Source organism: Lepidochelys olivacea, assembly GCF_965140295.1.
Source record: "Lepidochelys olivacea isolate rLepOli2 genome assembly, chromosome: 10".
Classification (NCBI taxonomy): domain Eukaryota; kingdom Metazoa; phylum Chordata; order Testudines; family Cheloniidae; genus Lepidochelys; species Lepidochelys olivacea.
In genome coordinates this window covers 2,065,717-2,079,524 of record NC_140420.1, presented here as the reverse complement: position 1 = coordinate 2,079,524, position 13,808 = coordinate 2,065,717, and the positions used below count along the sequence as shown (strand labels likewise).

The window sequence follows — 13,808 nt, the reverse complement described above, 5'->3', positions numbered from 1 at the left end:
ACACTGTCTTTGCCTTTCGTTTCCGGCCTGTAGATGTTACTGCTCTTTACAGAGCAAATAACTCTGGGCAGGCGCCCAGCTAGGAAGAGAGGTCCCAGAACTTGGCGCTTGTGCCAGTTACTGGGCATGGACTTGCAGGTGCCGTTTTTTCTTTTGGTGCCATGATGCGGGGAGGGGAAGCTGAGTCACTGGAATTCAGAGCAGAACTGTGCGGCTGGGCAGCCAGGGTTCAGGAATTGCTCTCATTGTCGCTGTTGAAGAGCAGTAAACGGGCATCTTTATGAAAACCTGACGCCCGCTTCTAAGTTCACCCTGACTGGAACTGTCTTACACACGGCTTTTAGAACTGGCATCAGTTACACTCCTTGGCAGCACGTGGCTCCAGAAGATAGAAGACGATGCAAAAAAGGGGGGATGTCCTGTCCATATGTTTGTAGTTGTTTATATTACGGTGGCACCTGGGAATCCCAATCAAGGATCAGGGCCCTGCTAAGCCAGGTGCTGCACAGAGAAGTAACAGCTAAGGCAGTCCTGCCTCAGCATCCTCATAGTCTTGGGCATCAGGGTGCAACAGGTGGATGAAAAAGACAATAAATTGGGGTGGTTTGGAAGAATAAAATGACCAGAGGTAGGAGAAGACCAGACTTCCTGGCTAGTCTCTTGGCTGGCCACTGGCAGGCAGGAGGGAATGGCGGGGATCACAGCACGGGTAGGTTTTAAGGTGGGGTTCTGTAGAGGGTAAAGGAGAATGGAAATCATCACGGTGAATATCCTCTCGATGCGAGTTTTGTACCAATACATTCCATGGCCAACTCCAGCGAAACAGAAGGCAATCGCTGATCAGTGTCATCACTGGGTTCACACAGAACTGGAGTAAACCAAGAGTAGCAGAGAAATCATTACAGCCCTTGGAAGAAACGGAGATTGAGCTTTGCCAGCTGGATGGGTGTTGCCCTGTGCAGGCTGGTCAGAAGGTATGTTGGGCTGGTCCGCAGCTCAAGATTAAACAGTTTCATAGTGAGAAATGTGCTACCTAATGCCCTGAAAGGAGCTATTGTCACAGACTAGTCCCAGGAGCTAGTCCAAGGACTCCCACGGTGCTGAAAATGTGGGAAGGGATAACACCCACCACTGCCCCGCCCTCAGCTCTTGAGCTGCTGCAGGGACCCCTGAAATAGGATCCACTGCAGGTTATTTCAATAAGGCATAAATAGAGCCCCTGGCTGGGATTCAGGAGACCAAGGGCCTGTTCCCAGCTGTGCAATTCATGTGCAATTCTGCCTCTCCAGTGCCCAGGAATGAGGGAGAGCAGCTCAGAGCTGGGTGGGGCTGCTGCCTGTGGGCTTAGGAACCATCATAAAGTTAATGTATAGCGAGGCCAGGAGGCCGCGCCTGGCCACTGGGTAGGAAGGGCTAAGTCCATCTCTCTCTCTCTCTCTCACACACAATTTAAAATTGGGTCTTTTTCTAACAACATAACTCAAATAACACTTAGAGTAGCTTTCTTCAAATTCTACCAACATGTTCTCCAAGGCTGTTGGAGAAAATGTAACAATTGTCGGGCTAAATTAATCTTCCATTGATTTTAAGACCCAAAGGGCCCATTGTAATGATCTAGCCTGACCCCAGACTCTTACCATTTATCCAGCTACGTTTTAAGTGTGAGTGTACAGCACAGACCCTTCCTACTCCACTGTCCAATAGACAAGTGTGAGAAAGGTATTTCCTCCACTCAGGGCCAGATTAACTCTTCTGCGGGCCTAGGGCTATTAGATTTTGTGGGGCCCCTGTATCCAAGTCTTTTTCCTAATTTAAAACAAAATGATCACAATTATGGCATCGAGGCTATTAACACTATACTAAACTTGCCTCTTATTTAACATAAAGCCATTCTGTGGTTACATTTGAGTTTTAAAACATGTAGAATATAGTTAATTCAAAATAGCCTACTACTTACTTGAGAACAGCTGTTATATTAGTTTCTTTCTGGGAGGGAGTTTGGGTGCAGGAGGGGGCTCCAGGCTGGGATTCAGGAGACCAAGAACCTCCTCCCCACCCTGCTTGCCAGAGGCCGCAGAGACGTGCCAGCAGCTGGCCCCTTCTGGGAGCGGCGTGGGGCCACCGCATGCGGACAGCCTACCTGAGCCCCGCTGCACCAGGGCCACCAGAGCCCGAGGCCGTGGCCTGCCACCCCTAAAGCCCTGGCATTAATCCAGATTGGCCTCCAGTTACCAGGGCTCAGGAAAACAAGCTACGAGGGACAATAGGGCCTGCCCAGGCCAGAGGAAAGAGATGGCATGGTGCTGTGGAGCCACCAGATTGGGAATGGGCCGGGGGGACCAGCCCCCAGACACGCTGCAGCCCTCGCCTGGACGGGCCGGGGGGACCAGCCCCCAGACACGCTGCAGCCCTCGCCTGGACGGGCCGGGGGGACCAGCCCCCAGACACGCTGCAGCCCTCGCCTGGACGGGCCGGGGGGACCAGCCCCCAGACACGCTGCAGCCCTCGCCTGGACGGGCCGGGGGGACCAGCCCCCAGACACGCTGCAGCCCTCGCCTGGACGGGCCGGGGGGACCAGCCCCCAGATACGCTGCAGCCCTCGCCTGGACGGGCCGGGGGGACCAGCCCCCAGATACGCTGCAGCCCTCGCCTGGACGGGCCGGGGGGACCAGCCCCCAGACCTCACAGGCCTGCCTCTTTCTTTCATTTTAGCAACCCTGCTCTGGTAGCTTGTCAGGCCAATACACTCAATTGAATTAAACTGAATGGAATCCTCCCCATTTCATCGCCTGACGGCATATCGGAAACACCAGGCTGAGCTTGCTGCGTGCTGGGTTTAGGAGCCAGGCGTTTGCTGCTCTTATGTTACCTGAAGGAGCAGCAATGCTTAACAGAGCAGCCACTCCCGCCCTGCAGCCGCTCTGCCGTGCACACAGCTCACAGCCCTACCTGTGCTGTACAACAGGTGAACTATATTGACCATAAAACCCTGGCCCCAAACAGCTTGTACCGCGCAGCCAGGTGCAGGACACTGAAGCACAGAGTCAGCAGCCAGAGTGGGGTGGATGAGGATCCTGGGATTTTCATCCAAAAGTGAGAGAGAGAGACTAACCCCCACCTTCCCTCGCCCCAAGTCAGCAGCGGCCTGACGCCAGCTGGGAGGCCTGACGTGAGTACCAGTGTCTCATGGCACTGAAGGGTGCAATGCTCAGGCTTTCGAGAGGATGGCTAGAAGGTACTCAAGGCTCATGGGCACCAAGAGCAGTGCTGGCATCTGACTTCCAGGAACATGCAGACAGGTTTGGGGTAGGTGGGTGGGGTAGCTGGAGCTCTGGGATGCAGTGAGACTTGCGGGGGGTGGGGGGGAGTGCTGGAGCCCTGGGATGCAGTGAGAGGGGTGGGGGGTGGCTGGGGATCTGTGACACAGTGAGAGGTTTGGGGCAGGTGTGTGGGGTGGCCAGGGCTCTGTGATGCAGTGCGGTTTGGGGCTGGGGCCCTGGGATGCAGTGAGAGGGCTGGGGTGGAGGTGTATGGGAGGGTGTCAAGGGCTCTGAGACAGAGTGAGAGGTTCGGGGGAAGCAGGCATGACCGGGGCTCTGGGATCACAGTGAGAGGTTTGGTGGCCAGGGCTCTGGGATCACAGTGAGAGGTTTTGGGGGCCAGGGCTCTGGGATCACAGTGAGAGGTTTTGGGGGCCAGGGCTCTGGGGTCACAGTGAGAGGTTTTGGGGGGCAGGGTTCTGGGATCACAGTGAGAGGTTTGGGGGGGCAGGCTCTGGGATCACAGTGAGAGGTTTGGGGGGGGGGCAGGGCTCTAGAATCACAGTGACAGTGAGAGGTTTGGTGGAGCCCTGAGTTATTTTCTGTGTTCTTCCCCATGTTTAGTCTCCTAGCTCCATCCGCAACTCCCCACTCCCCAGTTAGACACACAATAAACAAGCCATTTTCACAGGAAGCAAGTCCCTTTGCAGCTGGCAGGCCCCCAGAGGATTCTCCCGAGCTGGGATGCATTTAGGAGGTGCCTGACATTATGGGATCCAAACCTTTGTGAGTTGCCCAGGTCAAGGTCCACGCACTCACCTTGTCTGGGAACTGCCTCACCCATTGTGCGTGCTACCGGTGTAAATCCCAGCAAACAAAGGAGGTTCCAATGTCCCACCAGTATGTCCCACTCACCCACCCAAGCTCAGGGAGGGGAGCTCCGTTCTCGAGGAAGAGTCCTCTTGGGGATGTTGTGAAATCACGTTTACACTAAAATGTCAGTAATGTTCCATGTGTCCTGTAGCTCATCTGTCCAGTGGAACTGAAGCTTGAGGGCCAGAAGTTTCAAAGGCACCTGTTAGGTGCCCAGCTCCCTCTGAATTTCAGGGGGAGTTGGGAACCTTGTTCCTTTTGTCTCTCTGGAAAATCCCATCCTGGCTGCCCGGGATGCTCCTGCTCTGAATTGTTTCCTGTCTCTTTAGCAGGCAGTGCAATGCCCTTGAAGCAGTATTTCATTGGTGTGCTGCACCGTCTCCAGAAGGGGCCGGGATACACATACAAAGAGCTGCTGGTCTGGTACTGCGATAACACCAACACGCATGGACCCAAGCACATCATCCGAGAGGGGCCGAAGAAAAGAGTGTTCTGGTTCTTCCTGGTGCTGCTCTCAGTGTCGCTGCTTATTCTGCACTGGGGGACAGTTGTGCAGGGATATTTCTCCTATGGTGTCACTCCATCGCTCTCGGTGGGATTTAAAGCCATGGCATTCCCAGCGGTCACAGTCTGCAATGCCAGCCCCTTCAAGTGAGCTCCTTAGGGCCTCTGCACTCGACAAGTCCGGGGGAGTGGCTGCTGCCCCTTTGGGACTCTGCCACCGGGCCCAGTTATAACAAATATATTTGCATTTTGTCCATGCAGCAGATTTTGTCACAGTGCAACCGGGTGTCCATAGGTGCTGGAGCTCGGGGTGCTGAGGGGGCAGTCGCACCCCCTGGTGTGAAGTGGTTTCCATCATATCCAGGGTTTGCACCCCCACTGTACAAAGTGTTCCAGCCCCCTCGTTGGGTCACCCAAGTTGACGCAAAGGGGCTGCCTAGTTTTGTTTGTATGAGAAAATCTTGGGAAAATCTGCACAACTCTATTCTGCCAATAACTCAGCAGGGAACATAGTGCCCAGCAGCCCCACACACAGAGCAGCCGCGGGCCGTGCCTGACGGGAGTCTGCTATACGGGCACGCTCAGTGCGCCCTGTTCACGCCGCAAAACAACTGGGGTATGAATCATGTACAGGAAGAAAACTATAGGCTCCCATTTAGGCCACTGGCGGGGGTGAAACACTGCCAGCAGTAACACTGTTCCTAAGCATGGGTTTGGGTACGCACGGCATGTTAGGAGCCAGCCATGCCAGCTGCTGCTGATAAATGCAGGTAAAGTTACGAGGGAGATGGGCCCTTCTTACGCTGACAAAGCTGGCTGTTCAAACCTATGTTGGGTGCCAGTTTCCCCCCAGGCTGTTCTAGCACCTGTGGCTTGCCATGGCCCACTAGGCACGCCCTCTTTCTCCAGGAAAGTTCTCTGGATCAGGGCAGAGAAAGAAGTGGGGTAGTACCAGGGGTGCTGACCGATTTTGGTGCATCTCTTCCTTCCACAGCAGCTCCTATGTATTGAGCAGGATCCCAGAAAATCACCTGAAAGACAGTGGCCATCGGGTAGAGTAACTGAGAGCACATTCATCAGTAGAACACAGCTGGCTTCGTTCTCTGAATCCTGGCACCTTGTGAAGTTATTTACACCAGCACAAAGATCATGTAAACTGCTGATTAAACCAGAGTGGGACCATTTTATGCCCACTGTGCAATGGTGAAAATGACTGCCCAGGTACAGGGCTCCTGGCTAATTTTATATCTGGTTCTTGCTCCAGGATACACATTCTAGCCTAGATCACACTTTGTACATGGACTGCATTCATTTTTCAGTAACTCTTTATGAAGCTACCTAAGGCCCGTGTTCCCTATAGACATTCAATCTACTGCAAGCCACTGCCACCTTCCCAGCACCTGCTAACTGCTCTTTGTCCTTCAGATACTCCAAGGTGAGGCATCTATTGAAAGAGTTGGATGCGCTCACCGCGGCAGCCCTGGAAAGGATCCTGCAGTCCAAGCATGGGGACGCAATCTCAGCTCCCCCACTAAGCTCCAGTGAGACTGTTTCTCAGAGGTTAGACCTCAAGCTCTGGAACCAAATCCCCTTGGTTCTGATGGACGAGAGTGACCCAGACCATCCCATCATTATCGATCTCTTTGAGACCGACCAAAGCGGCTCAGGAACCCGACCCAACAGTTCCTCTCCCGCCCTGTCCAACGTGACGTCAGAAGCAAAGAAACACAAAGTGGCAGTGAAGCTGGTAAGTGTAGGTTTATGGCTCCATGCAGACGTGCTCTGCACTTCGTTCAAGGACACAAATGGGAGTTACACAAACATTTGGGGAGGAGAGTTAAGCCGTGGGAGTAAGGCAGATAGGGCTGTATCCATTGACATAGCCTCTGCTAGAACATAAAGCACAAATGGGGCCTCTGGATTTTGTTTCTCCACCAGGTTTCTCTCTTGAAAAGCTGTATCGTGTGGTCCATGCTGGCTCATAAAGGGGCCCTGGCACAGCTCTGTGCATCATTTCCAGTCATTTTCTCTCAGTTTAGAGCTGGTTGGAACTGAGCATGGATCCCATGTCAAATGATTTCCCGCACAGTGACACACTGGGTGTATGGCTGGGGGCTGCTCCATCAGGCTGGTGCATCTCTGGAGGGTTGTTCCATAGGACTTGCCGGTAACACTGGTGTAGTGGGGGGCTGCTGGGTTTGAGATTTTCTAATCACACCAACACAGAAAGTTCATTTAACAGAAACACTTCCAATCCTTTTGGCCTGATCCTGCCCTGGGTGACACACCTGGGGCTCTGGCTGCAGTCATGAGGGATTCTCAGTGCCCACACCAGGATCAGGCCCACATTGCAATTCCCGGAGAGGAGCCAGGCTGAGTTATTCCCTCCAGAACCCAGCTAGCTGCAATGAAGACGGAGCGTTTCCCCTGGTGTCAGCAGTCCCAGGACAGTGTCCTGTGTTTGTGTAGGGTAGTGCGGCCTGTATGCGTCTGTGCTGGGCCTGCTCCCCCAGCGAGGGCTATTGGGAGCACTTCGGCGAGAGGCGGTTCAGCTCCTGGCAGGGGGAGACCCTCGGAGTGCTCTGCAGGGATGCACGGTAACTGAATGAGGTGACGTGTACAGCAGGGGGGTTTCCAGGTGACATTCACCTGTGCTCAGAGGCCAGTGTCAGATGCCCCACTCCACTGAAGCCCTGTCCTGCGGCTGTACTGGGAGCCATGGGCGAAGCTGCACTTACAGGCATCCTTGCTCTGCAGAAAGTGTCTCTGTGTGCAGGCTGTTGTGGGCAGTGGTGAGGAGGGTGGGCTAGGACGGACCACAGGATTCAGGTTCATAGATGCCAAGCCAGAAGGGCCCACTGTCGTCATCTCATCTGCTCTCCTGTATAATTCAGACCAGAGAACGGCCCCACAATCATTCCTACAGCAAAGCTTCTAGAAAAACACCCACATTTGATTTAAAAATTGCCGATGACAGAGAATCCACCACAACCCTTGGTAAATTGCTCCAGTAGTTAATTACCCTCTCTGTTAAAAATCTCCACCTGATCTTGTGGCCCCAGTCCCTTCCGAATACAGCAGCTACCCAGCCCTTAGGCTGCCAGAGCAGCTGTCGTGGAGCTTCTGAGCAGTCTTTGGCCCTGTGCTGCAGTACAGGTTTCCCTTCCCTACCCAGCCACACTTCACCCACAACCAGCCCAGTGATGGGGTTTTACTGGCTGATGTGAATTGCTCCTTGAAGAAATTCCCCCCAGGGTGCCTTGGTCCAGGCAGACTGAGGCATGGCAGGATCCTGGGTGGGGGGTATACAGGAATAGGGAATGAACATTCCATAGGCATCTTGGGCCATCCCACAGGATGAACAGAGAATTCTGTCCTTATTACAGAAGTCATTAGGATGCTTCAAAATCCCAGTAGAAAGGGGATCATTCTCTATTAAATTCTTTAGGATTTTAGAGTCATGAGAACATAAGAACGGCCATACTGGGTCAGACCAAAGGTCAATCTAGCCCAGTATCTTGTCTTCCAACAGTGGCCAATGCCAAGTGCCCCGCGGGGGATGAACAGAACAGGGAATCATCAAGTGATCTATCCCCTGTCACCCATTCCCAGCTTCTGGGAAACAGGGGCTAGAGACACCATTCCTGCTCATCCTAGCTAATAGCCATCGATGGACCTATCCTCCATGTATTTACCTAGTTCTTTTTTGAACCCTGTTATTGTCTTGGCCTTCACAACATCCTCTGGCAAAGAGTTCCACAGGTTGACTGTGTGTTGCATGAAGAAATACTTCCTTTGTTTGTTTTAAACCTGCTACCTGTTAATTTCATTTGCTGACCCCTAGTTTTTGTGTTATGAGAAGTAAATAACACTTCCTTGTTTACTTTCTCCACACCAGTCATGATTTTATAGACCTCTATCATCTCCTGCCTTAGTCTTCTCTTTTCCAAGCTGAAAAGTCCCAGTCTTATTAATCTCTCCTCATATGGAAGCTGTTCTATACCCCTAATCATTTTTGTTACCCTTTTCTGAACCTTTTCCAATTCTAATATCTTTTTTGAAATGGGGCGATCACATTTGCATGCAGTATTCAAGATGGGGGCGTACCATGGATTTATATAGAGGCATTATGATATTTTCTGTCTCATTATCTATCCCTTTCTTATTGATTCCCAACATTCTGTTAGCCTTTTTGTCTGCTGCTGCACATTGAGGGGATGTTTTCAGAGAACTATCCACAGTGATGCCAAGATCTCTTTCCTGAGTGCTAACAGCTAATTTACACCCCATCATTTTGCTTGTATAGTTGAGATTATGTTTTCCAATGTGCATTACTTTGCATTTATCAACACTGAATTTCATCTGCCATTTTGTTGCCCAGTTACGTAGTTTTGAGAGATCCTTTTGTAGCTCTTCGCAGTCAGCCTGGGACTTAACTATCTTGAGTAGTTTTGTATCATCTGCAAATTTTGCCACCTCACTGTTTACCCCTTTTTCCAGATCATTCATTTCTACAGGCCACTCCTGGCTTTATCTCTGTTCACCTTTATAGGAATAAGCAGGGAGGGCTGGCATCGGATCAGAGGGAGAAGAGAAAAGAAGATGACCCTGTGTGTTCACTGAAGGGAACAGATCATTCTCCCCACACCCTCACCATCAGGATGGCCTAGTCTCAGGTTGTCTGTTAGTTACACATTAATATCTAACTCCATGTGTCTTCAGTGCAGCCACAAGGACACCCCCCAGTGCATCTACAGGAACTTCACCAGCGCAGCCCAAGCAGTGACAGAATGGTACGTTCTACAGTCCACTAGCATCCTCTCGAAAGTCCCGCTGCAAGAGAGGATCAGGATGGGCTACCAGCCAGAGGACATGATCCTAGCATGTCTGTATGGGGCAGAGCCCTGCAGCTACAGGTATGTGGAACCCACTGAACTTCTACTTATTCTCAGTGTCACTTGAAACTATATTGGCACAGAGGGCTTCACAGTGCCACATGGTCCCCACGTTATTGTGTATGAGACATGCTGTGATCCTGCATTGTCACCTGCCAGTTTTGTCCTTCTAATTGACTGCTAAAGAAAAGCATTTGTAGGGATCTATAATAGTGTCATGTGAATGTACTTTTTGGGGTTTTTTACTAAATAAAATAGGCAGGTAAGTGTGTAGCCAATGGGAACCTAAGAATTGCCAATTTGGCTCAGACCCGAGGTCCGTCTAGCTCAGTATCCTGCCTCTGACAGTGTACGGCACCAGATGCTTCAAACGAAGCTGTCAGAACCCCCAACTAGCAGATGTGGAATAATCTGCCCCCATGTTAGGACTTATCCTGCTATCTAATAGTCAGAGATTGGCTTACACCATGAAGCAGGAGGACCAAGTATTAACTGCAGGATAACAAAACATATGATCAATTAGCCTACCACCCTTTAGCTCTCCCTGGAGGGTCACGGCTTGTACGTGATTCTTTCAGAAATTTCACCCAGATCTATCATCCTGACCATGGCAACTGCTACATCTTTAACTGGGGCATGGATGAGGAAGCCCTGATTTCTTCCAAGCCTCGAGCAAAGTTTGGTAAGTACTAAAACCCCTCCTAAAAGAGACAGAACAAAGGAACTGGGAAGGCTGGGAAATGTTCCTTCTGCAGACAGCAAGTTCTACTGCACATCATACAGAGACTGTTGATTTATGTTCCTCTGTAGGGCTATGATTGAGTTCTTAGAGGTGCAGGATTAGAAAGGGGGGTAAACCCCCAAAGGGACATGGATTACATATGCAATGGCAAAGGGTATAACACAGAATAATGGGATGACTTTAAGAAAAGTGCATCTCATCTGAATACCTGGGAAAACACCCACAGAATCAGGTTTTTCCTTTCCACACATTGGCTGAGTGTAAGAGTCCTTTTCAAAGCATTAACAGGTGTAACAATGGTCAATCTAAGGATGAAGGGTCTGTTCTCCTCTCTCAGTGGAGAGGGATTTCCCTGCAGAGTAAGAGAGTTCATCTAAACATTGCATCTGAAGAAGTGGGTTTTTTACCCATTAAAGCTTATGCCAAAATAAATCTGTTAGTCTTTAAGGTGCCACCGGACTCCCTGTTGTTCCTCTAAACACTCACGTTTATATATAAACCCTGCACTTCATGTTGTGGGTTTTTGAATATTGTGTTTGGTGCCCACAGGGCTGCAGTTAATTCTGGACATTGGCCAACAAGACTACATTCCCTACCTCACATCTACTGCTGGGGCAAGGCTTATGCTGCATAAGCAGAAGAGTTTCCCGTTTCTTAAAGACCAGGGCATCTATGCCATGTCTGGGACAGAAACCTCTATCAGCGTATTAGTGGTATGTGTGACATCTCATCAGAACAAATCATTGGAAAGTAAGACCCTCTGATGGGACAGCAGCCAAGTTTGTCTTGGCCAATCTGAATGAACTGAGTTACACACTTCATAGAATCCTAGAATCATAGAATATCAGCGTTGGAAGGGACCTCAGGAGGTCATCTAGTCCAACCCCCTGCTCAAAGCAGGACCAATCCCCAACTAAAACAGCCCAGCCAGGGCTTTGTCAAGCCTGACCTTAAAAACCCCTAAGGAAGGAGATTCCACCACCTCACTAGGTAACGCATTCCAGTGCTTCACCACCCTCCTAGTGAAAAAGTTTTTCCTAATATCCAACCTAAACCTCCCTCACTTCAACTTGAGACCATTACTCCTTGTTCTGTCATCTGCTACCACTGAGAACAGACTAGATCCATCCTCTTTGGAACCCCCTTTCAGGTAGTTGAAAGCAGCTATCAAATCCCCCCTCATTCTTCTCTTCCGCTGACTAAACAATCCCAGTTCCCTCAGCCTCTCCTCATAAGTCATGTGTTCCAGACCCCTAATCATTTTTGTTGCCCTTCGCTGGATTCTCTCCAATTTATCCACATCCTTCTTGTAGTGTGGGGCCCAAAACTGGACACAGTACTCCAGCTGAGGCCTCACCAATGTCGAATAGAGGGGGACGATCACGTCCCTCGATCTGCTCGCTATGCCCCTACTTATACATCCCAAAATGCCATTGGCCTTCTTGGCAACAAGGGCACACTGCTGACTCATATCCAGCTTCTCGTCCACTGTCACCCCTAGGTCCTTTTCCGCAGAACTGCTGCCTAGCCATTCGGACCCTAGTCTGTAGCTGTGCATTGGGTTCTTCAGTCCTAAGTGCAGGACCCTTCACTTATCCTTATTGAACCTCATCAGATTTCTTTTGGCCCAATCCTCCAATTTGTCTAGGGCCCTCTGTATCCTATCCCTGCCCTCCAGCGTTATCTACCACTCCTCCCAGTTTAGTATCATCTGCAAATTTGCTGAGAGTGCAATCCACACCATCCTCCAGATCATTTATGAAGATATTGAACAAAACCGGCCCCAGGACCGACCCCTGGGGCACTCCACTTGACACCGGCTGCCAATTAGACATGGAGCCATTGATCACTACCTGTTGAGCCTGACAATCTAGCCAACTTTCTACCCATCTTATAGTGCATTCATCCAGCCCATACTTCTTTAACTTGCTGACAAGAATACTGTGGGAAACCGTGTCAAAAGCTTTGCTAAAGTCAAGAAACAATACATCCACTGCTTTCCCTTCATCCACAGAACCAGTAATCTCATCATAGAAGGCGATTAGATTAGTCAGGCATGACCTTCCCTTGGTGAATCCATGCTGGCTGTTCCTGATCACTTTCTTCTCATGCAAGTGCTTCAGGATTGATTCTTTGAGGACCTGCTCCATGATTTTTCCGGGGACTGAGGTGAGGCTGACTGGCCAGTAGTTCCCAGGATCCTCCTTCTTCCCTTTTTTAAAGATGGGCACTACATTAGCCTTTTTCCAGTCATCCGGGACTTCCCCCGTTCGCCACGAGTTTTCAAAGATAACGGCCAATGGCTCTGCAATCACAGCCGTCAATTCCTTTAGCACTCTCGGATGCAACTCGTCTGGCCCCATGGACTTGTGCACGTCCAGCTTTTCTAAATAGTCCCTAAGCACCTCTATCTCCACAGAGGGCTGGCCATCTCTTCCCCATTTTGTGATGCCCAGCGCAGCAGTCTGGGAGCTGACCTTGTTAGTGAAGACAGAGGCAAAAAAAGCATGGAGTACATTAGCTTTTTCCACATCCTCTGTCACTAGGTTGCCTCCCTCATTCATTAAGGGGCCCACACTTTCCTTGGCTTTCTTCTTGTTGCCAACATACCTGAAGTAACCCTTCTTGTTACTCTTGACATCTCTTGCTAGCTGCAGCTCCAGGTGCGATTTGGCCCTCCTGATTTCATTCCTACATGCCCGAGCAATATTTTTATACTCTTCCCTGGTCATATGTCCAACCTTCCACTTCTTGTAAGCTTCTTTTTTATGTTTAAGATCCGCTAGGATTTCACCGTTAAGCCAAGCTGGTCGCCTGCCATATTTACTATTCTTTCGACTCATCGGGATGGTTTGTCCCTGTAACCTCAACAGGGATTCCTTGAAATACAGCCAGCTCTCCTGGACTCCTTTCCCCTTCATGTTAGTCCCCCAGGGGATCCTACCCATCCGTTCCCTGAGGGAGTCGAAGTCTGCTTTCCTAAAGTCCAGGGTCCGTATCCTGCTGCTTACCTTTCTTCCCTGTGTCAGGATCCTGAACTCAACCAACTCATGGTCACTGCCTCCCAGATTCCCATCCACTTTTGCTTCCCCTACTGATTCTTCCTGGTTTGTGAGCAGCAGGTCAAGAAAAGCTCCCCCCCCCAGTTGGCTCCTCTAGCACTTGCACCAGGAAATTGTCCCCTACGCTTTCCAAAAACTTCCGCCAACTCCTTTAGCACTCTCGGATGTAGCGCATCCAGCCCCATGGACTTGTGCTCGTCCAGCTTTTCTAAATAGTCCTGAACCACTTCTTTCTCCACAGAGGGCTGGTCATCTCCTCCCCATGGTGTGCTGCCCAGTGCCGCAGTCTGGGAGCTGACCTTGTTCGTGAAGACAGAGGCGAAAAAAGTACATTAGCTTTTTCCACATCCTCTGACACTAGGTTAAAAGAAAAGGAGTACTAGTGGCACCTTAGAGACTAACCAATTTATTTGAGCATAAGCTTTCGTGAGCTACAGCTCACTTCATCGGATGTCACTAGGTTGCCTCCCTC

At 50.6% G+C, this 13,808-nt stretch overlaps 1 protein-coding gene and 1 long non-coding RNA gene across 2 annotated transcripts in view; one reads left to right on the top strand and one right to left on the bottom strand.

The window, feature by feature from the left end:
- Window positions 1–4,291: 4,291 nt before the first annotated feature.
- LOC311527483 (epithelial sodium channel subunit beta-like) overlaps window positions 4,292–13,808 on the top strand; it is a gene marked incomplete at its 3' end in the record, with an annotated part of 32,151 nt that continues 22,634 nt past the window's right edge. The window contains exons 1-5 of the mRNA XM_084641513.1: window positions 4,292–4,784; window positions 6,063–6,384; window positions 9,360–9,553; window positions 10,111–10,214; window positions 10,824–10,987. Of these exons, the coding sequence (XP_084497639.1) occupies window positions 4,474–4,784; window positions 6,063–6,384; window positions 9,360–9,553; window positions 10,111–10,214; window positions 10,824–10,987 (1,095 nt within the window). The 5' untranslated portion in view covers window positions 4,292–4,473. The remainder of the gene's footprint in view (window positions 4,785–6,062; window positions 6,385–9,359; window positions 9,554–10,110; window positions 10,215–10,823; window positions 10,988–13,808) is intronic.
- Window positions 6,536–13,808, bottom strand: part of LOC311527484 — a 29,943-nt gene continuing 22,670 nt past the window's right edge. The window contains exon 3 of the long non-coding RNA XR_014713350.1: window positions 6,536–7,518. This is a non-coding gene — a long non-coding RNA (uncharacterized lncRNA). The remainder of the gene's footprint in view (window positions 7,519–13,808) is intronic.